The sequence below is a fragment of the Haemaphysalis longicornis genome, unplaced genomic scaffold (genome assembly GCF_048455015.1).
Source record: "Haemaphysalis longicornis isolate Haplotype H1 unplaced genomic scaffold, Haemaphysalis longicornis Haplotype H1 scaffold_9, whole genome shotgun sequence".
Taxonomy (NCBI): domain Eukaryota; kingdom Metazoa; phylum Arthropoda; class Arachnida; order Ixodida; family Ixodidae; genus Haemaphysalis; species Haemaphysalis longicornis.
The window spans coordinates 148,224,252-148,249,464 of NW_027526460.1; the positions used below are offsets into that span (position 1 = coordinate 148,224,252).

The 25,213-nt window shown below is 46.6% G+C and overlaps 1 protein-coding gene across 1 annotated transcript in view; it reads right to left on the reverse strand.

Moving 5' to 3' along the window:
- LOC144151568 (uncharacterized) overlaps positions 1-25,213 on the reverse strand; it is a 63,663-nt gene that overhangs the window by 36,073 nt on the left and 2,377 nt on the right. Inside the window, exons 3-6 of the mRNA XM_077682669.1 lie at positions 14,621-14,753; positions 9,004-9,043; positions 5,191-5,314; positions 570-609 (exon numbers count right to left, since the gene is read on the reverse strand). Coding sequence (XP_077538795.1) covers positions 570-609; positions 5,191-5,314; positions 9,004-9,043; positions 14,621-14,753 — 337 coding nt within the window. The remainder of the gene's footprint in view (positions 1-569; positions 610-5,190; positions 5,315-9,003; positions 9,044-14,620; positions 14,754-25,213) is intronic.

Below are 25,213 nucleotides of genomic sequence, written 5' to 3' on the forward strand. Positions count from 1 at the left end.
TGAGCCGGCATTAAATGGTTTGGGGAAGCGTGACCCCTTTGGAAGCCTCCTCGGAGAAGAAACGGCTGACTCGAGTGCTCGCTGTCCTTCCACCCCGTACCATTTGTACGAGTAGAAAGGGCGCCATCAAGATGCCAGAAGGGGAGAGGGGGAGAATATTCACCCGGCTACTCAGCACTTCGTGCCTTGGTTAATTAGAACCACGACGTTGTCCAGGGGCGGTATTCTCGAGTTTTGTCCCTTTTGCGTCCCTTTCAAAAGTGTCCCTTTTGGCGAGCCCTGATTGGCTAAAAGCAAACAACCGGAAACCTACTGCCAACGCCCACTGCTTAACCGGAAGTACGTAACGATGAAAGGGACGCAAAAGGGACATTTTCAAAAGGGACAGTTACGAGAATACTGCCCCAGAGCTGTTTGCCTATACATGCATGGCCTATTGTTGGCTTTAGTGTTGCCCATTTGGAACACATGGACACAAATTCTCCCAGAGGTTCAAACTTCCAGCTGCGCACTGCACTTTTACAAATCACCCTGGGTAAGTCTGAATTCACTTCTGCAGCCACACTCACCCTCTTGCTTTTGGCGCTGGCAGCCACCCCAACACGTCGCCTGCAACGGGAAAAAGAAAAACACGCCATTCAGCGTGGCAACAAAGGCAGCACTTGGTCAGTCAGCACTGCCCAAACAAGATCCCAGACTTGCACTTGATTCTGGCATGTAACAGTGAGCTGGCTATGCCATGCAAAATTGGAAGCCATTTCTTTACAAGTGACCGAAATGTTGGTGCTGTGCTCATAAAGAAAACATTTGCCTCGCAACAGTAACATAGAAAAAAGAACATCGGGTTTACACAAGTCCAAGAGCCCGGTCTTCCATCCATTTGCATAGTTTAACAAGAACTTACACAGGGCATCTCTTGGCATGCTGAGAACAAACACGCATTGCCTTTTTGTCCGTGCAGCACGATTTTGAAGTTCAGGACACACCACTTCACCCACACTTTTTATTAGCTATGCACCAAACACCGGCTCCAGACATCTTGGGAGGGCCGAACCCCTCCAACTCAGACCGAGGAGGTGCTGGCGATGCTATCCTCCTTAGTGAGGTGAGGGTGACCTCCATGCGTCTCCCTTCTCCCCCCACGGGGGTTCGGGGATGTATGCGGAAGATCACCAGAGAGACTGCCTTCGAGACGGGCATCGCGCGGTACGTAAATGCCTTTCGGCCACTCTTGGCCACTCTTGCATTGACCGTTGCTCCCCACAAGCGTGGGCCACGGCATTTACCGTGTTTATTTGCGCATGCCTCGATTGCGTCAGTGCATTATCTAGGATGTCCGGTGAGTCTTTGGGCATACTCCACGCTTTTCGGTGGGTTGCCCACATCCGCACTGTGACTGCTCACGCCGTTTAAGGTTAGCGGACGCGCCAAGGGCTTGAAATGTAGAGCAGCCACACTGTGCCCCCTTCTCTGACCTCAGCAAGCGTCACGTTGGTGCATACGCACGTGGACACTAACTCGGCAGACGCCGACGGATGTTTGCCCCAGAGCCTAGGTGCCTAGTGCAGTGCACTGCTTTGTATTGTGGTCGTCCACGTAATAAACGCCTCCACTATAAAAGTTATTGCTTCCCTTCGGAGTGACCGACAGACGTATACGAGCGGTGAGAGCCGTCGCTCGCTGTCAAACCCGTTGTGGGCAGTCTCTAGGCACTTCGGTGCTGCACGAGAGAAGCGAGAATAACGACAGCGCATTATTCTATCCCTTAATGCCAGGGTAACGCCCACAATCCTCATGTTCTGTAACGAGTGGACATTGAAACTATGCAAGAGCTCTGACTTATAACACAAATGTTGGTGTCAAGCGCTAATATTTTGGTCAAATAAGCACCTGGAATTTTGCACTTGAAAGGTGGCCTTTCCCACAGCTCTATCGCACTACCTGGTTGATAAGCGTTTGAATATGTCTAGAACTGTGCAAAACATTGCTGTCAGACCTGCACACATTTATTTGCCTTTTTTTTATCACCCTTAACCCTCTTCACTGTACAAGCAACTGCATTGAGCATACTTTCCTATTTCAATCTTGCACAATTACTAATGAAAGTGTCCACTGTGGCATCTACTCTGGGACCTTGTATGCTATCACGAGGCATTGTATTGCGTAGAAATAAGGATTATTATTGTTACTCTTACATGTGGCCAGCTCATCCAAAGATACTGGTCGCAACAGTTGATCTCACAACGGAACAGTTGGTTTTAAAGAAGAATTTAGAAATGCAGACACAAATGGCCCATTTACAGGCCTGTGTAGAGTGACATCTTGGTAAATGTTTGCAATGGGACAGGCACATTTTTTGTTTTCTTTGTAACTAGGAAACCATAAAAAGAACATCCCACAAAAATGACCTTTTGGCAATTTGTTCACTCCACATCAAGCTCAGCAAACGCCTGTAGCTTGCTCGTGTTGTACCCTAGCTGCCTCAGGCCCAGAGGCTGTGCTCGCAAAAAGAGGAATTAAAAAAAAAAAATGCTGAGTCAAATACGTTACGATCTAATCACACTCAGGCACTGTTCGGCTGTGCGCTCCTTCTCGCTTTTGCTCAGAAACTGCAAATGGTTCAGAATACACGGATTGGATGCGCCAATGCTGCCGCTTTCAACATGCATCCGTTGAGAACATTAAGAATAACAGCCTCCACCCCGGATGTCCACGTTTCTTGCACAGCCTACACAGCCCCATTCAAAACGCCACATGCTCAACTTGTAGCCCAATGCCTTTTATTTGAAAAAGATGCTGTCACCACGCAGCTTCTTCCTCTATTACAGTTGAACCCCTTTATAAGAGACACGTACCGGGGAGCAGTTTCTGTCTCTTATACCGGATGTCTCTTGTAAGCAGGGAGCCATGTTTTCACTTGCTAATCAGACCCTAGTTCAATGTGGGCATGGTATGACTAAAATACCGTATACACTTGTGTAAGGGCCGCACTTTTTTTCCGCGATTTTGATGGGGTGCGGCTCTTACACGGAAGTGTGAAATTTTTGTTCAATTTTCGATCCACGCATGCAAAAACCTATTTAATCATGCCATATATACATAACCATGGAATATCTGGCGTCTAGCTGCGGACATCCTCGCTAGATGTCTTCATCGGTGTCGCTGCTCGAGCTCGTCTCGTCGCCGCTGCTCACGTCATCCGCACGTTCATGGATCAAATCGTCCTCAGTGCCGTCCATGGCATCGAAAATACCGGTCACCTTAAAACTCTTTACAATAATGTCCGCGGACACCGCACGCCACGCGTTTAAAGTCCAAGAGCAGACCAGCTGAAGCGACGCCCGCCTCAGTCGTCCGGTCGGCGTTTTCTCGTGGTGGCCCGCTGCCATCCATTCAGAGTACAGGCGTCTGAATTCTGCCTTAAACGGCCTATTAATAGACACATCCAGTGGTTGCAGCATGCTTGTTAAACCACCGGGGATGACCTCCAGATGCGTACGACCTTCTGCAAGACGAGCCTTCACGCGCTCTGTAAGGTGGCCACGAAAGCTGTCCAATACGAGCAGTGCCTTGCGTCGCAGCAGGCCTCCCGGCCGGTTAGCCCACACCGTTTTCACCCAGTCCACCATTAGTTCATCGGACATCCAGCCGTTTTCCTGCACTCTGATGATGATTCCATTTGGGAAGCTCTCCTTGGGTAGCGTCTTTCGCTTAAACACTACGTACGGGGGGAGCTTCCTTCCGTCCGCTGTGACAGACAGCATAACGGTGCAACGCTGACGCTCGGCATTGGTTGTGCGCACAAGGACGCTCTTTGCGCCAGTTTGGTTGACACCACCGGCGCACGCACTTGTCGTCGACGTTGAACTTCCGGCCGGCTGCACATTTTCCATTCTGTTCGGCGTATGCGACAACTTGAAGTTTGAACGCAGCATCGTACGCGGTTAAGCGTTTTTTCTTTTCCATCGCAAGCGGTTGTGCTAGGCAGGCGTCAAAATCAACGGTGGCACAAAGGATCAATGGCACCGGCGAGAAAAGCGACAAGATCTCCCAGATAGTGTTGCGCGCCCGAAGCTCGGAGAGAGTGCCGCGTGACGAAGCCGCAGGACAGCTATTGCCATCTGGTGGCGCCTGCGAAATTCGCCGCGCGCCGTACGCGAGACGCGACGACGCTGCCAATTGCTGACGAGATTTTTTTTTTTTTTTTTTTTTTTTTCCCCCAAAATTTAACCTGCCAAGTTGGGGGGAGCGGCCCTTACACGAGCACGGCCCTTAGTCGAGCGTATACGGTAAGCTCAAAAGAAACTGTAGAATGTTTTAAAAGATTCATTCTAATTTATGTTTGGCCCCCAGAATTTATGAAACAGCTCTGAATCTTTGTTTGCTTCATGACTGTATTTACACTGTTTTTTACAACCGATTCTACAAGCTTTCTTTCCTTTCACTGTTTGTTGAAGATGAATCGTAGATGTTGAGTTCACAAGCCTGATGAATAGCCAGAGCGCACAGCTTCTTCCACTGTGTGCTCAGGCTATTCATTTTGCTTGCAGGACTCAACATCTGCGATCCTTCTTGATTGGGAGCTACGCGAGTGGGAGAGCCCTCATGTGCGATCGCACTCCATCCAATGGATGGCAGTAAGCTTCAACCACTTCCACTTCTGTAAGTTGCATTTCCATTGGCAGGGCTTCTCATCGTCATTTCATAGCTGACTGAACCACTGCGTGTTTGCTGATGTTATAATAAATAGCGACTGCAGGCGTCTGTCGTCCACCTGTGTTTCCACAATGGAAGCAACTGCAATTAGTGACTGGTGGCACTGCATCTGAAGTTAAAATGTCTGTTACAAGCGAGATCGTTGATTAAATTTCAAGGATGACTTGTCCCTTATAACCAACTGTCTTCTACATCCGATGTCTATTATAAAAGAGGTCAATTTAATGGGAAAGATGGGGCAGCCAGCCATGTGGGTGAATAGTGTCTCTTATACCAATTTGTCTCTTACATCCATGTCTCTTATAACAAGGTTCAACTGCATCGCCATCAGTTGCACGTGCTCGTATTAACATCATCACAGTCACTTTGTGCGTGCTCCATAAAATGGTGGCAGTCATGATTTGCGGATCCTGCCTCAGTTATTCCCCCGCCTTTCTCCCAAAGCAAGTGCAACAGTTGCAAAACAGCACCCACCGGGTCTGCGTCAGAGTCGAGGGCTTGCTCTCTGTGGACGTGGACGCAGCGCTCGAGAAGCCAGAGGAGCTGCTGGCTAGGCTCGCGGCCACGGAGGCAGCGTCGGGGATGTAAGGCTCCCGGTCTGCGTACGGGACGGAGAACAGGGCAGTCAGCACAGAGAAAGATGAAGAGGCAGCCTGCAAGTGCTCGAACAAGTGCCGCACTGTGCTGTACAAGAGGCATGACCACGGTGTAAGATATACTATTAGGTGAAGGGACAGCTAGCAAAACAACGTGTACTCGTCGTTTTAATAAAGTCGACAAACTGACGCCTCTGAGACCGTTGACTGCAGCGCTCTCCAGTGGCAGAGAAAAGAAGCTGCCCGAACGGCGGCCACTCGAGGTGCTCGGATCTTTTCGGCTCCTTGTCGGGTCTTCTCGGCAGCTTCCGTAACTGGTCGTCTGCTTGATGTGTGCTTGCCGCAGTTTGGCCGCTTCTGCCGGCCAATGGAGCAGACGATAATTTGAAGGAAGCCGTGCGAGAGCCTTTGCGCTTGCCACAGTGTTTCAACGTGTTCTCAGTGGTGCCACTGATGAACGGTGATTTGGAGCAGTTTTTGTATCAGCAAATTATTAATTCTGGAGCAATTTGGAGCACCTAAATGCCAGTTTTGGAGCACCTTGGAGCAACTAGACATCAACTGCTAGATGTGCCCAAAGCATCTCTTAACACTAAAAATTGAAAAGTATCGTCCAGTAATTGATGTTGAGGTCGCCATGGAAGGCGCTTCAAGGTGCTTCTCACACGTGCAATCACAAATGAAGCAAAACTGAACAACAATGGTCTTCTTGTCCTTACTAGGGGAAGACCTTTTCAAGGAGTCACCGAAAATGGCAGGATCAAACATTCATTAAAAGTAGCTTTCACAGTTGGCTCTCCCAATAGCCGAAGAATAGCTAAATAGCCAATCAAAAAAACTTTCCCGCCAACCTCAAGAAAACGTAGCCCAGTCTGGCTATTTATAGCGCAACCTAGCAGTGCTCGCGTGCCCCCTGCCTGAAACTGCACCAGCGGGAGTTCTGTTCTTTCTGTGCTTGCTTTTCCTCCCGCACGTGCCGGCGTTGCACTGCCACTTTTTTTCACTTACTATCGTAAAAGCCAACCCAGCAAGCGTTCCTAGCTAAATGAACGCAGGTGCTGCCGGTTAGTTACGTATATTTTGCCTCAAACGTACCTGCAGCCCTTCTCTGACCTCATTTCGCTAAAGATTGAACGTTCGGGTAAGCGATAAACGATGACAAAGGAACGATGACAAAGTTCTGCTCGTTTATTTTCACTGTGACGCCCAATTTTATACGGGACGGTACACTGCGAACAAAAGAAAAGAAAGAAAGGGGAGGAGCACAAGCAAATACAATAAAAGCTAAAAACTAAGAAGTGGAGAATAACAGTTCAAACACCCGCATTAAAAAGGCACTTAAGGAAGGCAAAATCTACTGATTGGATAAGAACTTCAGTTCTTTCTTTGTCAGCATTATGGAAGCTGTGCGAACGCATTTGTCTTTCAATAAAACAATCTTGTAAGACTGGATGATTTCTCTTGTTAGCTGATCCTCGTGTCGGCCTACAATGCTGGTCTTATCAAAATGTGGCCTACATTCCCAATCTTATTCGACCGTGTTAGATATTCGTTTCGTATATTCCGATGCCTTTATCGTGTGGCAGACAGTACGTTGGTCAGTCAGGTTGTTGCTCAAATGATCGACTTACAGCGCATTGGAACAATGTAGAAAAGACGAGCAACGGACATCTGGACATACATTGCAGAGATTGTGAATGTAGGCCACATTTTGATAAGACCAGCATTGTAGGCCGACACGAGGATCAGCTAACAAGAGAAATCATCGAGGCCTACCAGATTGTTTCGTTGAAAGACAAATGCGTTAGCGCAGCTTCCATAATGCTGACAAAGAAAGAACTGAAGTTCTTATCCAATCACTAGTTTTTGCCTTCCTAAAGTGCCTTTTTTAACGTGGGTGTTTGAACTGTCATCATCCACTTTTTAGTTTTTATTGTATTTGCTTGTGCTCCCACCCTTTCCCTCTTTTCTTTCGTTCGCAGTGCACCGTCCCATATAAAATTGGGCGTCACAGTGAAAAGGTCACTTCATTCCAGCATAACCGCACCATGGGCAGGAAGCAAAAGCTCCCTGCAGATTACGCCAAAGAATATCCAGATTTTGAAGCAACTTCCGGCAATGACCTCATCGTCTGCAAGTTAGAACTTGGCCGTAAGTTTGGTTTCGTCTGTGCGAGCATGAACATTGAGCTGAAGTGCTTATGGACTGTCAGCCCATCTAGATGGTTTCCGTTTCACGAAGCTCTTGTTGACATCCTCGACTACTGGCGCGCTATTGTGGCATTTCTAAAGAGTGACGACGCAAAAGGAAAGAAGTGTGACAAGCTGAAAGTGTTTGCGATGACACCTAGCTCTCTGCAAGACCTGCTGGTTAAGCTCAGATTCTTAAAAAAACCTCGAACGAAGTGCTCTCAATAACTAAGCAACTAGAAAATGAATCTACATTGGTGCATGAGGTCTATTCCCTACTTGCTGTGCACCTGAAGGCACTGTTAAGCCAATGGACCGACGCCTCAGTGACGAGTTTTGGTGGGGAAGTTGACTGCATGCTCGACATTGTTGATGAGGAGAAGTGCTTGTACACTGTTAACAGCTTCCATGAGTACTACGGTGCTGTAGCCGAGAAGTGGAGCCAGACTGTCCAACGAAATATTGCGGACGACTTGCAATACACCAGCAATTTGTTTTGGTATTGGGTGCAGATCGTCAACCCGAACGTGAAGGCAAAACTACCTCACACGTTCGGGATCTAGAAGCACTTGTTCACACTGGCCATGCAGCGAGGGCGTGATATTACCCAGCTAGAAAGAGTTCCTGGCGTATCGGGCCTACGTTGTGAAGGAAATTGTGGAGCCGCCACAGTTTTGGTGGATTCATTCCCGAGATTGGCCCACCCTTTCACGTTGCGCACTGGATTTGCTGGGTCTTCCCATATCTAGTGCGAATGTCGAAAGAGCATTCTCAATGTTTCGCATGGTCAGTCAGAAGCAGCGTGCTGCGGTGACAGACACTGACATTGGAAAATATGCCTGCATATAATAGAACCAGTTGTAAATGGATGTTACCGCGAATGTTGCAAATGTTGACTCTGCAACAAAAATGTCTCTGCTCTTTGATGTCTTTTATTTTTGTACATGGAATTTTTTAAAGACCGATACTCTACAACCCTAATAATCCGAAAAACTCCCGAATTCTGTGTACTCTGAAAGGAAGCTCCGAAAAACTCCGAATTTGCAAAAACAAATAAACTCCAAAAACGCAGAACCCTAGTTATAAGCAATTCTTTGTTGAAAGTGTACATGATCTTTTTTCGATGCACAGCCATACAGCCCGTGAAACCCTTTGATACAAGTGAGAATTTAAGCAAGACAACTTCATTAAAAATCCTAGTAATGCGTCACTTTCAACAATACTACCCTGACACATTTCTACACCGTTGGAGGATTATGTGCAAGGCTGCATGCCACGTACATAACTTGTGCGTCACGCATTGACTCCAGAGACACGCTTTGCAGGAAAACTTGCACTTGACACCTGCTTGGGGCCGCACTTTTTGAATATTGCCATGCACACATGTGCTCTCATCTTTTAAAAATATAACCAAACATTTTTTTTTCTTGCTAGGCACTACAAAGCATCACAAGCCACTCAGGCAAGCAGAGGCGCCACCCAAATTCTTTTGGTGAACTCACATTCAAGGTCTGCCCTAGTGAGTGGCTGCATAAGCACCTCCTGCAAAGAAAACACAGCCAAAAACACGAACCATTACTTTTTTTTCATTCCAGAGCTGAACTTTTATTTATTTATGGAACGAAAGGGTTTTTTCACAAGAGATCGGACAGGCGTGTCCGGTGGACATCTTTAGTATTGACGAATATTTTATATACAGCTCCTTGTACACAGGAGAAAACATGTGTGAAGATTTTTATGGAAAAAAAAATTTCCCTTTCTCAAGAAAATTCCCAAAGCCGGCTCAGGTCACTGCTGCCTTGAGCGGCTTGCGAAAAATTGGAAAGTACTACCGCTTCGAAAGAAAAACTACTGCAGCTATTGCCTTAGTTATTTTTATGTAAGACTTTGCATACTCTCAAATTATTCACCATATTCATTTTTGGCTTACAGAGGGAATTCATTTTAAAAAAAATTCCCAAATTAGAAAAAAGAAAAAATTGAAAATTGCCCGAATGCGGGGCTTTTTTGCTCGGAATCTAAACAAGCTAGGTAGTGGACATTTTCTAGTGTTATTCTTCTGTCCTTTTTCTATCTTCATGCCAATTTTAGTTTATGTAGTCAAGACACCTCAATATGAGAAATGCCCTGTACTGCAGCAAGGTAACGCATTTTGGTATACAGTGTAGACCATTTATAACGTAACCGCTTATAGTGCGGGACCGGATATAACGCGGGTTTTTGCGACCACCGGTTTGCCTCCCATAGGACTCAATGCATAACATACCGCTTAAGATGCTGTTGGCCGAAGCACAATACCGTTTATAGTGCGGTTTTTCGGCGGGTCTGCTGATCGACCGGCGCAGCTGAGGCATCGTTTTAGGGTAGCAAAAGAAAAAAGAAAAAGTGAAATCGGCCATCTGACGCAGCATGCACCCTTTGCCCTCCTCTAACGTAGACATCCAAAGAAAAAAAAATAGGCACCCTTTAATTCGTGCGTACCTGATAACCACAACTGACCTTGCTTGATGCACCTCGGAAGATAGCGACAGACAAGATCCACGCACGGCAAGTTGATTTTATTAATCGTGAACCACATGGCCCATTTTCGCGCACGAATCGTGCACATCAGTGTTGCGCGCAAGTTTTTTTTGTTTGTTTTTTTCGTGCTCGTATCGACGACTCCGCGCTCGCGAGGGCTTCTTCGCGTGGCAGTGGGAGGAGCCTGACGACTTGCACCAATGGGGAGACGCGTACCTAATGGCGGGAGATTCGAAGTGCTCCGAGCCGGCTAGCCGCGCCAGAGATGTTTAGGCTTACCGCCGCGGTATTTTTTGATGGGCGCTTTCACAAGCAGTGTGGATGGCAGTTTATATTCCACTTTTCGCCCACATTATTAGCTCTTTTCTTGCATGAGCATCTTCGCTTGCGCCCCGTGCGGCATTTCAGCGAGCAGTTAGAAGCGGTCGCTGGAACTTACTGGAACTGCCTGCACCGCTTCACGGCCGGTGCCGACGCCATGTTGCCGCCTCTTACCGCGCTGCCCACTGTCCACACCACGGCAGTTGTATCCGCGCTGGCGTGCACTGCACGTTTTCGCGATACCAAATCTACCACTCGGTTCACGCTTTAGAACGTTGTTGCAGATAAGCCACCGCTCTTTCCCTTTCCGAACATTCGAGCCACGCGAAGCCGAAGATTTCCACCACCAGTACGTTGCGCTGATTAGCAGCCGCCTTCGGCATCGTGAACACAAGGTGGGGTAAAAAAAAAAAAAAAAAAAAATCCCGCTGGTGTTCTTATCACGTCTTGCGGCATCTGTTCCTAGACGCTAAAAATGCAGCCATGGTCTTTCAAAACAAACACAACGGAAGTTAAAGCCGCGCTCACCGTTTTGAGACTGCGCTTTTGCCCTGCAGCAGCGGCTCATGTTAAAAATTATACGAAATATAGACCGTGCCTTCGTTTTTAAGCGCTGTGTGTTTGAGTGATGATAAATATAGGTTGAGTTGAGAGATAGGTGGCGATGTGGTTGAATTCGCGAGTGTTTTGGTTATAGTGCGGTACCGCTTATAGTGCGGATTTTTGCAGCCCCCGCGACATACGTTATAAGCGGTCTACACTGTATATTGAAAGTCGATAACAAAAAAAAATAAGAGGCCTCTTCGATTTTTTCAAACTTTCACAAATTAAAACCAAGGCTGCTTTCTATCACAAAAACATGCTGCACTATTCTTCTTGTTTTGCAGCTACAAAGCGCTAAATATGGCTTGTTAGCAGTACTGCAGTGGCATACCCTAGTGGTTTGCAAGAAGCTTAGGACCGCAATGTAGGGGGAGAAATGGAAGTTACAAAGAGAAAATCATTAAATAAACATTGCAGCGGGCATGCTTTGTTGAAATTGGATGCGTAAAAAGTACGTTGCACCTGAATATGTTGAAGCTATGGCTCCCGAGCCCATGTTTGATCGTGCGTATAATTATCAGCTGGTGCCGTCTCAACCGCACACCTTCTTGCAATGAACTACTTCTTCGCAACTTCTTGTAGTGACAGCTGAGCTGCGAAGCTGTGGCAAGGTAAGGCATGCAAAATAATGCAGTGAAGCTTCACGACAACGAAATCCCGGGAGTACGAAATTCCTGCGGAAACGAAATATTTTCGGACCCCCGGCAAACGTCCATATTTCCTACCATGCGTCAACGAAGTGTTTTTTGAAAGCGATCCCGCATTAACGAAATTCGCCGCAAGTCCGGTCAGCATTTTGTCTACCCAGTTGAGGCTGAAGTGACAAAAAATTGCTCAAATTATTGTTTTTTTTTTGAAGTGCATAAATTCCTGCCACTCAATTTCTCAGTGAATAATGCGCCCCTTGAGATTGATGGCAAGCGCTGGGGCCGCTACAAAACATTAAATCTTTTGAATGAAACATAATTGTATTTTGTGTGCACGGCCCCGTTAACTCTTTCCTTACCGCGCCTATTCAAAATCGTTCAATTTGAACGATACTTTCGGAGAGCCTTTTCATAGCGTTCCAGGCGTTGCTCCAACAAGTAAAGCTGTTCGGAGTTAGATCAGAAAATGGCCTTTCAAAATCAGTCTTGTTTTCATTTTTGCAACAAAAACGCGACTATTGATACGCGTTTGAATCACCTGAGTGTAGAAAAGGGGCTACAAAGCAAGGCTACAATTGCGAGTCAGAAGATGATAATAAAGCTCAACTTTATGTTTTGAGAGATAACCGACCATAAACAGACCATGAACAAGACCATGAACGAGCATCAACCACGGAGTTCCGTTTTCAACTTCATGCATGTTTTTCCGCATCGCGTGCTTGTCCCACATGTTGTGCTGGCTGTAAATTCAAAGTCAGTCGTTGACAAGATGTTTTTATGTTACGCAGGGGCAAATTGGTGCCTCTGTGAAACCGCCAGATTTCTTCCATGGAACCACCCGAAATTGCAGTTTGAATTGGAGGTTGGGCTTCACCGCATGACACGAGCACTGCGTGCTAACATTTTTTTACATTTGAAAAACTGTTCCGCGCATGTAGACATTATTTCAAGGGCGTGCTTTTGAAATGTTTTCTTACAAAATGTATATTGTAATTTTTTTCTACTACCGGTGGTTTGTTATACACAACTCCTTCTTTATCACTTTTTTCGACATTTTGACAAAAATATTGATTTTGACATTTTTTTTCGCAACTACGATATACGAAAACTTTTAAAAAACTGGTGTTGTTGGAAAGGCTCCTAATAATCTGCATTTTGTGCTCCTGTAATTAGTACATAGCTAATTTTTTTTATCAGAAAAAAAACTTTTCTTGGGCCCCTAAAAATCGGTCAATTATGCCGTGGTAACGGAAGAGTTCAGGTAAAAGTCAATGTTTTAAACAGCGTGGGGCTTTGATGGTTACTGCATGCTAATAACACACTCAGCAGGGGTGAGACAGCTGAATGAGATTTGGGAGCAGTTTTCGGTGCAGCGAAATCTCGATTTTGGAGCAGCACAACTTTGATTTGGAGCAGAAGAACGACATTTATGATGTCACCTTAGGAGCTTAAAAAATCAAATTTTTTGGCTACTCACAGGAGAAAAATGCATTTTAACAGGTTTTGAACGTACGTAACACTGAAACAGCCCTTCAATAAGTTTTTTCCTACCAGAGTACCACAATGTACAAACTGCACTACCTTTTTACAAACCGGTTTTATTAATTCTTAGGCTCTATGCATAGATAGCGTAGAGTTCTGTTGAAAATATCGAATTGAAAAACTAAGCAATCGTAAGGCAGTTTTATTATCATCTGAATGCCAAAATTATTATTTTTGTAGTAGAGCCACGGCAAAAGTTGTGCGAAGTGAGGCGACAGTCGTAGCGCCCATTTCAATCCCCATGGTGCACGTTCACTACGATCGTAATTTGAGTAACGTTGGTATGTTTAGTCACCTCCTTTTTGCCTTAAATTTCAGTTCAGATAATGAACCATTATTACTAGCGTGCAATAATTTCCCTTCCCGCTATCGGTCACTGCTTGAACATTTTGCGGCGATGTAGCCTGCGCCGTCACTTCTGCGGTGTTGATCGTCTCATTCTTGACACTCGCAAGCTAGCTGTGAAAGGCAAGCAATACCTCAGCGTTTCATGACACCGCAATGAGTCAGAAATTTCAATTCAAGTGCGCACTGCACCCCACACTCAAGGCCAAAACACGGCGAATTCGTGGGCACCACGCAACTTCCCGCAAAAGATCAAACGACTAAATGTAAACCCAGCCACTTCCACAACCAAAACCAAGGTAGAAATCGGCGAAGAGCACTCTGCCTGAACCAGAAGCAACTGCTTCGCCCGGTGGCCATGTTTTCCGATCTTCACCACCACAAGACGGCGGGCGCCCTGTAATGTCGTTCCGGAGATACGGCGCTCCAAAAATTGCCGTTTTTTCATCAGCTTGCACAAGTAGTTTGACGCCTCAGTACACATAGGTATTTTTCCTACAGGACTTTGCAATGGTTTTCGATGGGAAAACTTTAAAAACGCACAGAATATAACATGTGCAACCTGACATTATGACTTTCGAAAGAACTATCTTCGGGACAATTTTATGCAGGTTTTTTTATTGGATGATCAATCTATTAAACCTTCACGAACACCATCACCATGGGGGTGCTGGAAAATTATGCCGTCAGTGAGCATTTTCCCCCAGTGAAACTGACGGGAGCGTTAAAATCCTTGGCTCTCAGACTGTTTTGGAGCAGTTCGGCGCAATTTTTTCCAGCTTTCGGAGCAGCCTGGCGCAGGAAAACAAATTTTTATCAAAACTGCGCAATATGCGCTGCTGTCTCACCCCTGACTCAGGCCATTTGTTCTCCAACGCCTCCCACCGTAGATTGCGCAGCACTCGTAAGACCCACGATTCTTTGTTTGCAGGCATGAAAAACACAAAGAACCCTAGCAGTCTAAAACTCTAGAGCACGCTGATGCGACCCATTTTCCCTCTAGCAGTTAGTTCAGCGGCTGCCTCCTCTCTCTGTGCTCCCGGGCGTTTCCTACAGTGCACAGCCCTTCCCCGTACAAGCAAGCCCGGAGAGTACAGCAGCCCCAGTGCGGCACCAGTGCAGCCCCAGTGGTACCGCTCACCATGGGCACGGTGCGGAGGATGTCGTTGTACCACATGTCCGCCCTGCGGCAGACCTGCTCCACGGCCGCCTTCTCTGCGGCCAGGGCTGCGTGCAGAGACTCCACCATCTGGCTCTCGAGAACCTCCAGGTACCTGCGGCCATTTCGAGGGGGTCAAGCTGAAGCTACAGCGCAACAGAAACACACACAAGGACACGCAAGGGACACACACGCAGCGCTGACTTCCAACTGATGGTTGATTGACACGGGAAACATTTATATACATACAAGATATAGTGACAAAACAGCTTAAAAGCAGATAAACACGATAATAAAACGCAGTACAGTTTATCCATCTGCCGTTGCCGCCCACTGCCAACACGTGCATCGTTTAACTCTTTCGTTACCACGCCTATTCAAATCGATCACCGGTGATTGACGATTTATATTGTCTATTTCGACATGTTGTAGTCGTTTCTCGTACACCTAATGCGGCCAGTGGTTAGTCTAGGCACTGGCCTTTTAGAATCAGTTTAAATTTTCCCGCTCCGGCAACATTGAGATTTTTTCCGGCGTTTCTTGCGAGCGGAGGTGCATGTGTTTTTGAGGAAGGGGGCGTGGCTGCTGCACTTGAGAAAAAAGGATGCAGGTCGTGGTTAGGCTGCATTACATATTTTTTTTTGTCAAAAGGCTCCTGGCAAGTCAAATATTAAATAATGGGGTCAGCTTTGTAATCCGACAGCGTTGAGAGGTGATAATTACTTGAAAATGGCCCCAGCTATTCACTAATGATCTTTGGTTCGGACAAAGGGCAGCTTTATTCTCCCAAAGCTTATTTCTGATGGTCCCCGCATGTCTAGCAAGTGTGCCTGACATTTTCAACCAGTTTCCAGCAGTTTCGTTTTCGTTTTCGCATTGCGAAATTCATATTTGGCGCTAATACGCAGTTAATCAACTACAAGCTCTTTTGCCATGGCGCCTCTGTTGCCCGCTACCGCTCCTCAAAACAAGCATACCGCTCGGGCTTCCACTTTATCTACGCCTTGCCTCTGCAATAACAGCTTCCGCTGAAAGTCAAACGATAACACCAAGTCGTCAAGTATCAGTTCAGACGAGGAGAACACTTCCAACTGAACACCGCCAGCTGTTCACCGGCCAGTTTCGGTTTCATACGAGGGTATTTCCGGAGGTCTAGTGTCGCTTCTTAGTAGTACTGTCTATTCTGACAAAGTCTCCGACAGCCTTGCATTTGTTTCTTTTCGAAATTGTTAGGTGGCGCTGCAATGTAGTAGGCTCGTAGTGCTGAACTCGCTTCACAGCCTGACGGCGGCTTGGTGAAAGCTTGCTGGGCATGATTCTAGCGCATCATACCTTATTCCTGCAAGCAGGGCTACCATAGTGAGTCAAAACATGATAATAAACCGTAAATGAAAGTTCTGAGTGATAAGTGATCATCAGAACGTCAACAAGCATCCACCAAAGAGTTTGGTTCTCAACTCCAAGTGGATTTTTTCACATCGCTTGCTTGCCTTCAATATTGTGCCGGTCATAATCATTGACAAGGTGTTTTTACATCACGTGGAGGCTAATTTGGGCCTTTAATAATGTTGAACCACCAGATTTCTTCTAGAGAACTATCCAAAATAGCAAAACTTGAAATAGAGGTTGGGCTTCACCACATGGCAAGGGCACCACGTGGGCTAACATTTCCTTTTATATCTGAGAAATTGTGCCGCGCAACTCAATTTTTTTTCTAGGACGGGTTTTTGAAATGTCTACCTACAACATGTATATTCTAAATTTTTTCTACTACTGGTGGTTTATTATACACAACTTACTTTTTCTTATTTTCTTCGACGCGCAGACGAAAATTTCAAATTCGATAATTTTTTTTGGAACCATTATTTAGGAAAACATTATTAAAACTGGTGTTGTTGGAAAGCGTGTGGAATAATCTGCATTTTATGTCACTGCAATGTGTGCCTAACCAATATGTATAGCACAAAAAAAAGGTTTTGTTAGACCCTTCAAAATTGGTCAATTTCCCGCGGTAACGAAAGAGTTAAGTAGGCTATTTCCTTCGTGGTTAGAGAGATTGATGGCACACTGATGCAATCGCCCCCAAACCGCACAATCTCTTCTGCTCCAATTATTTCCCTCATGGTCGGATTGGCACTTCTGCCCAACACCGTGCATTCTTTAAACTTTGGCATGCACTTGCGATTCCGAAAAGTGCCCTGTCAGCCTCCCTTTCACATTGCAATCATGTTCCCGCAAGTGGTCATTTAGGCACCGGCCTAAATGACCACTTTTATTATCTTGTTTATCTGCTTTTAAGTCGTGGTGTCACTATATCTTGCATGTATATAAATGTTTCCCGAGTCAATAAACTATCAGTTGGAAGTCAGCGCTGCGTGTGTCCCTTACTTGTTCTTGTGTGTGTTTTAATTGCGCTGTAGCTTAAAGCATGTGGAACCAAGCAGCCCAGACGTCCACCTTACCGGAGTAACAAAATATAACCCTGTTCAGTTTAGAAGAACCTGACTTTGGTCACTCACTCAGCTCCTCCATTCCAGCCCCCAAGGATGCTTTCTTAACCGAAAAAGAGCAAAGGAACGAGGAAAAACATTCACATTTTGCGCTGCAGTGAAGTGTCATGGGCGCGAGTGGCGTCTTATCAGCAAGCGCTAAGAAGTGGCTATCAGTGCATTCATAACTGCGCGTTAGCATCGACGTGGTGCGACCAAAAGGAACCAGAAGTCCCACCTACAATCGGCCAGTCACGTTCCTTCACGGTGGCCTAGCTGATGATGATGATGGTGGTTGGATCGTTTTTGGCACAAGGCCAGCTGGTGCAAAAAGCGCCAAACAAAACTAGGTACCACACAAAAAAAAATACTAAACCCGTGAGCCATAATAACAGTAAGATCAACTAAAGGCAATGGTGATGGCTGGTGTGTAGGGCCAGTTTTGATTATGCATGATAGGAAGTGAGGTCCAAAAGCTTTAACATCTGACAAATATTCCCAAATGCATTTGAAAGCAGTCCTGGCATTGTCCCCCAAAAACAACCATGGGTGGAGGGGAATGTGTTGTCTGTAGAGTGGGAAAATTGTATCGTGTTGTGTCGAGTGCTTGCATGTGATTACGATGTGGACTACGGACAGGCCCTTCCCACATCTGCCACACAGGGGTCTTGGAGACCCAGTGAGCAGGTGCGAGCGCATGTGTGTGGCCAATCCGCAATCTAGCCAAGGCAACTTCTGTGCACCTGTTGCGTGAGTTGGCGGTGTACGGTCCCAAGTGTAGTTTAAGTGCAGTTTTTTGTGTCTGTGTACTCCAGTCTGTTTGCCATGTTTTGGGAAGGTGTTGCCTGATGTGTGGCTTGATGTCAGTGTACGGTACTGTTGTTATGTCAACTGCGTCTTGCAGTGCAGCACCGGCAGCCATTTCATCAGCCTCATTACCAACGATCCCTCAGTGGCCTGGAACCCAGCATATAGTTATTTCGAGGTTTAACTCTTTCACGACAGCGCCATAGGCAATCGGAAGCCGGCGTCCGATGATTTCAAATCTCCTGCAAAATCTGAAACCCACGCTCCACAGACAACTATCGCCATATGGTGTGTTCATTGGCAACTTCTCTTTCAATTTCAATTTCGTTTGTTTATGCGTCTCGTGTGGAGGCGGTGTAGCAAGAGAAATTTGAACCGAAAGTAGAGGGGAGCAGGAGGAAAAATGGCGTCGGGTTTGCGCCGCGCTCCGCACAGTCGGACTGCTGTAGCAAGCACTTCGGCAGCTCCTGCTGTCGATTTTTCTGATTCCAGCAGCAGTGAGGGGTCAAGCAATGATGTGGGATCTTCAGATTTCAGTTCGGACGACGAAGCTCTGGTTCAGGTGCCTCGCACTTCAACAAGCGCTGGCAGGTAATTTCGTTGTGACTCCGCGCTGTATTTACAAACAAAACGTGCTTGTTATCTGATGACTGCGGTTTTGATTTTGTGTTTAGGGTCTCGACAACGTACGGCAAGGATATTTTGCCAAATGCAGCGCGCCGTATCGCGCTACAGTAGAATCTCGATGATACGATTCTGGGTGATACGAATTTCGGGATGATACGAATTTCTGAAAAGTCCCGGCAAAATTGCATTGTTTGCAATGGGAAAAATTTCGGCTGTTACGAACGGACCTGCGCGGCCCGGCGGATGATACGAACGAGCCGGCGAGGCGCCCGACTGCCGAACAAGCAAGTGACGGCTCTCTCTCCCCATTGGTCACTCTTCTTTCTCCAGAAACGGCCGGGCTGTTGTTTTCTGCTCGCGAAAACGCGCCCCGCACGCCCCATGCGCGCCGCGAAACCTCTCGCACGCTGCGCGCACCGCGGCCGGCGGCAGCAACATGGCGGCGGCTTCGGCCGCGAAGTGGCACTACAGTGGCTAGAATAGGAAAGTGTGATGACCGGGCCCTCTCCCGCGTGACGCTGTAGGAGGAAAATCCAGGTGGCGCTGTCGCACGATTACACGTTCGCTGCGACGGCGGCGGAATATGGAGTACGAATATATTTTCTTTCATGGCTATTCTATTTGGTCGCGCAAACTGAGATGCAATGAATGTCGTATTTTAAAGTACTACAATCGAAGTTTGAAGCCGACTCGGCGCACTTTGACAGCCGAATATAGACGGCTGGCCCGGACACTTATGAAGCAAATCAGAGAATTGGGAACTGGTAAACACGCATTTTATTTTCGACGTGCTCGTTACAGACAAAAACTACTCACTTTTGGCGAATTTCTCATGATTCGTTCATAATTGCAAAGGCTAGAAGCCATCAACTTTCTTTGCTCAATGGGCTTTGCCTTTTGCTGCTATTTCTTTGTGTGTGTGTGTGAAGAAATTCAAGCAGTTTGACGTTCGATTCTGCTGTTACGTAAGGCAATTGAGCTTTAAATGCTTCTTCCTTTCACAAAAAGGCATGCCTTATCCTTTTTCAATGCCTTCGTGAAAAAGTGCAGCTAGCGAGGACCAAAACGAATTTCATAGTCATGGACGGGGAGAGTGGCAGGCTTCTTCAGTATGTCAGATGTTTCGTAAATGCTTCCAATGTCTGCAAGGGTACGTGTACGGGCTTTGGCTTTATCCTGCGCAGTGCGACACACGCTGTAAGGTACTGTGAAGGGCGAAACACTCAGCGTGTGGTTTCCCCCACGTTGCCGAAGGTCAAGTTCTTCACAGAAAAGGAGCATGGGGTTCTTCAAACTCTGCACTTACAGAGGAGTCACCATCCTTAGCGTTTTTATTGCTGGGTGGGGCCGCGGGTTCGCTTCTCGCTTGACAGTTCCTGCTCGGGGAAGTTGTTTCGGCTGGTACTTCGGAAGATTGGAAAATTGCGTGGGCACAGCTTCCGGGGGCAACTGAGGCCTACCCCTGTAGATTGAGACAACTTCTCCGTTCACGGTATGTTCAATGTGCCGGGAGATTTTACCTTACGTCGAAGGTCAAGTTCTTCACAGAAAAGGAGCATGCGGTTCTTCGCTCGCACATAGCGGTGTTTTCCTTGAGCCGCTTCTCAGTACGTGGTATTGCTCGTTCTTCAAAAACGCCAAACAACGACAGTTTCTTTTTGCAGGACTTGTACACCGTAGAGCGGCCCGGCACAAAATTGTGGCTCTGCTTTGGCGGCAGTTAAATCTGCTACGACACAGGAAACAAGCGGTGCCTCTCTCTGTTCAAAGCAGCAATCGTATTGCAGACGATCCGCGCGCGCCTCACCAGGCGACGTGTAAACGATCGCGCGCGCCCCCTCGCGGATCCCTATCGGCGGCTTCAAAGCGCCTCATAGGCGCTGCATGCCGCTAATCACACTTTCCTATTCTAGCCACTGTAGTGGCACGGCTGCTTGAGCGACTGCTTCTAGCCGCTCTTTAAAATGCCCCTCAAGGCAGACACGAAGTTTCTTGTGCAGTAAAGGAGCTGACAACGTTGGCGAAAACGGTACTATAAAACACCATCCGCGCCGTTAGTGAAAGCGCCCATAAAATATCTGCTGGAGTGCTAAGCCTAAACATCTCGGGCGGAGCCAGCGGGCTGTCTCGAGTGTTTCGCAAGTCGTCAGCGTCTTTTTTTGACCGAGGTAGGAGATACCGCGAGCGCGAAATCGTCAATGCGGCCTTGAAAATACAGCGCGCGCAAAGCCGAGGCGTGCGAATCGCGTGCAAAAACGCACCATGCGGTTCACACTTGACTGTTGCGGCGTGTAGCGAGCTTGGACACCGGGAGTGAGGAGACAAGCGCGAAGCTAGGCGAAGCGTTACGCGCTCCAGAAAGGACTGCTTTGTGACGTGGGGGTTTAAAAAATGCAGAAAAAATCACGGATTTGTTCACGCGAAAGTAAGAAAAGAAATAAACGAAAACTTTTTTCGGCGCTCAATTTTTTGGTCTGTGTTGGTTCATACGACTTTCGGATGATACGAATATTTTTCGCGGTCCCGCGAGATTCGTATCATCGAGATTCTACTGTATTACCTTCAAGATAACCTGGCACTTGTGTCAGATTAGCGCTGCAGTAACCCTGCAGCGCTAATCTGCGATGCTTCTCGATGCTTCTCGAGAGCGCTAATCTGCGATGCTTCTCGAGAGCGCTGGATTTGTTTTGTTTTTTACCACCGAACTGATAAGGATTTTGTGCGAGAACACAAAAGAGTATGCTTTGATGCACATTTCACAGAGACTCACTCACCCTTCAGTGCCTTCGCGGCGTGGCACAGCCGTCAGTTCCACTAGGTTGACGGGCCCTCAAAAATCCAAAACTTGGTGTACACTGTTGATTTATATATTGAATCATAGCCAAGGAACGTGGGAACAATTTGCATATCTTAAAATTCCTGGGATAATTTTTATTCTCGGTAAAATTGCCGATTGGTGTTTTTCGTATACTTTTCTTGGGGGCTTTTTTCTGATTACTTGACGAATAAACTGTAAGTAATTGTACCTTTAACCAAACTGCTGCTTTGTGTTTGAAAGAACAATCTATAAGCTACAATTTCATGCATAGCAAGGCTAAGTGTATCCAGTAGCTCAAAAGAAAAAAAACGTTTTGTAGAAGCACTAAAAATCGGCCGTTTTTCCGCCATAACGAAAGAGTTAAGGTACATGTGGATAGAATAGCCTTAAAAATAAGATTAATTTCATAGTGTTTAGATTGTTTGTTACAGTACAGCGCACATACAACACTGAAGGAGTCCATGTACACAATGGACTTTGGAATTTCATGTTGGACAATGCGGTACAAAACCATTAGGATACCGTATGCTTCTGCCGTGAAAATACTGTTCTGGACGTTCGTGGTTTTACAGACACGAAAGTTCTGTCTATGCGCAGCAAAAGACAGAAAAAAATACGGTAGCAGTCTTTGACGAGTCACTATAAAATTCTGCACACCGGTACTTATCCTGCAGAAACAAGAAATGCTGCAGAATCGCAGTTCTTAGTGCCCTGTGCTTATCAAGCTGCGTAAAAGACAGGTCACAGAACACAGGGCGGATATTCCATGGTGGTATAAAATCAGCGATGGGTGTCTTGTGAATGTCTAAAACGGCGATCTTGAGTTCAGAGGCTTCCTCTCTTACCCTAAGTGAAAAGGGCAGAGAAATGGAAGGACTATTTAAAAACAGTTGTGAGGATGTATTATTAATGGTGGAATTAAAAGGGTGGTTAGTCACGGCCATGATTTTTGAGGTATACAGCAAGTCCATGTACATCCACTGGCGATGCAGGGAACACTTATTGCACTTGACGTACAGGCTCTGGACTGGCCTAGTGTGAAAGTGCCACACGCAAGGCAAAGCTCAGATGCAGCACTGGGTCGAGCATTTTTAGGACCGTTTTTGTTGCAGACCCATAAACGACCCTTCCATAGTCTAATCGAGACCCCACCCGGCTGTTAAAAGTACGCAACTGTAGTTGCTTGTTCGTTCCAAAGGACTGGTGTGACAGGATTTTTCAAAAATTTGACCGCTTTTAGGCAGTTACTGAGTTGTTTTATGTGAGGGATGAATGCAAGTTTTTCATCCATCACTACACCTAAAACTTGTGGTCCTTTCTAACCAGAATCAAAATTCCATTTACAGTAATGTCTGGTTCCAGATGAATACCATGCTTCCTGGAGAAGACAACACAAGTGCTTTTTTCCGAATTGAGTTTAAAACCATTCTTGTCTGCCCAGCTAGAAAGTTTTTTTGACACCGAGCTGTACTTTACATTCACAGACTGACATATTACATGACTTAAAAGATATCTGGACGTCGTGTGCATACGTCGAATAAGAAATTGTAGGCGGAAATGCCTTCTCAAGAGAGTTCGTATGAACAGAGTGCAGCTTAGAACTCCACCTCGCAGGAGTCATTTTCTTGTACGTGTACCCTTGATAATGCACTACCGCCTCTTACATAAAATGTTCTCTCAGACATGTAACTAGCAAGGGTGTTTAACATATGGCCCAAAACACCGAATGAGTTCAAGTTACTGAGTATCCCACAACGCCAAGAAGTGTCATACGCCTTCTCAAGGCTGAAAAACACCGCTGCATAAAACTGTTTATGAGTGGAAGTATCCTTTATAGATGACTCAAGGGTGATGAGTTGGTTATTCATGGATGCCCCGCCCTGATACCAACCTGGCAGCTCTCGAGGAGACCACCGTACTCGTACATGAGCTCCCTTTTTACCATCTTCTCGAGAAGCTTGCGCCTCCTTTAGGAAAGCAGTCACCATAGCCTCCCCCCAAGATCTGGGAATTTGCCCCGAAAGCAATATTTTGTTGTATAGGAGTAGAAGTGTTTCAAGAGTGTCAGGTGTTTCATGGTGTATGTGATGCAGTCATGGGCACGTTACCGAAAAAAAGTAACAGTGTTACAGTTACAGTTACCTAGCCCAAAAAAGTAACTCTGTTACAGTTACAGTTACTGCAAAAAAGTAACGTCGTTACTTTTCCGTTACTGTGTAAAACTAAGTAATAGCTAAAAAGATTTGCCTTATTTAATAGAAACGTATGAAGGCATGCAGGTAGTAAAAATTACACGTAGTAAAGCCTACACAAGGGGAACCTAAAATGATGCACTCTCATTCCCAAACCAACAATCGTTGTGTACTGCTCATTTTTTTTATTACGGAAGTTTTGCTATCTATCATAAGGAACTTTATTTTTTCGCTGCTGCACTCTCGCTGCAAGAAATTTATTTGCAAACATCATTGTAGCATAGAATTAGTTGTTTTTCAAAGTTGGAATTAGAGAGGCCGAACTTGTACTATACCGAGCTGGAGGACAACACAGCCGAAACAATCTTTCAGTGTCAACTTAATTTATTTTCGCTTACAATTCCGTCGCTTGACCGCCCCGCGTAGTGAGAGAACAGGAAAAAGGAGGCGGAGGTGGCGGATCGACGGAAGGCCTTTGGAGGAAAGGGGAAACGGACGCGGGAGTACATTGGTAGTCGAGGTGTTTTTGAAAGATACTCAAAAAAAAGCGCTTCGTTAACTTTTTATTTTGTACTTGTGGTCGGAGACAGACCAATTTGAGCCATTGCCGAAGCTACATTTCTCCGTGGGCCCTCGGAGTCGTTCTCCCGCCCTAACCCCCTGCCACCCCCATCCCCGGAATGAAACAAGATATTTCCAAAGGGAATAGAAACTGAAATTAACGGTTTACTGTTTTCTTCCTACCTCTCCTCCCCCCTGTCCTCACAAAGGCGGTTTTTGCCGTCTCGACCGGAAAAAAACTGCTCTTACAATCCCAGCCTTTCACAGCAATCACGTCGCCGATCCCAGGAACCCCTCCCTTCGTTTGCTTTGAGGCGTAGGCCGAATGAAGCTCGCCCAAGTATTCCTTGCCCCCAACATTCAAAAGCAGATGTAGCTACTACTGTTTTCGTTTCGGCCACAGCCCTCGAAACCAAGTCGCGAGGCTTTCCAAGAACATTTCTTCGTGCAGTGGCAGTGTGGTCAGACGTCTGCCGGCGAAGATGCTGGTTGGTGTGAGGGCACTCGGGGGCCACCATCGTTGGGGTTGTCGTATGTGTGGAGGGGCATGAAATTTATTACTTCCTCGACCTCATTTGAGCACTTGGTACCGCTCGATGAAGCCTCTAGATCAGGGGTCCCAAACGCGTGGTCCCAAATACGGCCAGGGGTCTCTAAAGCGCACAATGGTCGCAAGCAACTGCGACTTGTGAATCGAACACTCTACAGCGCGCACAGGGCTGGACGAGCACGAGGCCGCCGAGACTCCCCGCGGCGTTTTATGACCCTGCAAACGGGGCTGCACGTCGCTAATGAGAAAGCGACGCCCTGACCAGAGTTTTCCAGGCTTCCGCGAAAGTGCAAAGGTTTCAGTGCGTTGTGCGGCGTTTGTGGGTGTTTGTTTTTCTGTTCGCCTTTGTGTCAAACACTTTTACTGCACTCCAGATGTGGCGAAAAACATGCATCCACGTGCGCTTAGGCGCGTGTCGCAGCGTTATTTATGGCCTGGGTGAGAGCGATGTCGCGCTGCTGAGAAAAATACTGCAGCTTAGACTTGGAAACTTCGAGCCCTTAGTAGACCGCGTGGGGCACCACGCACACG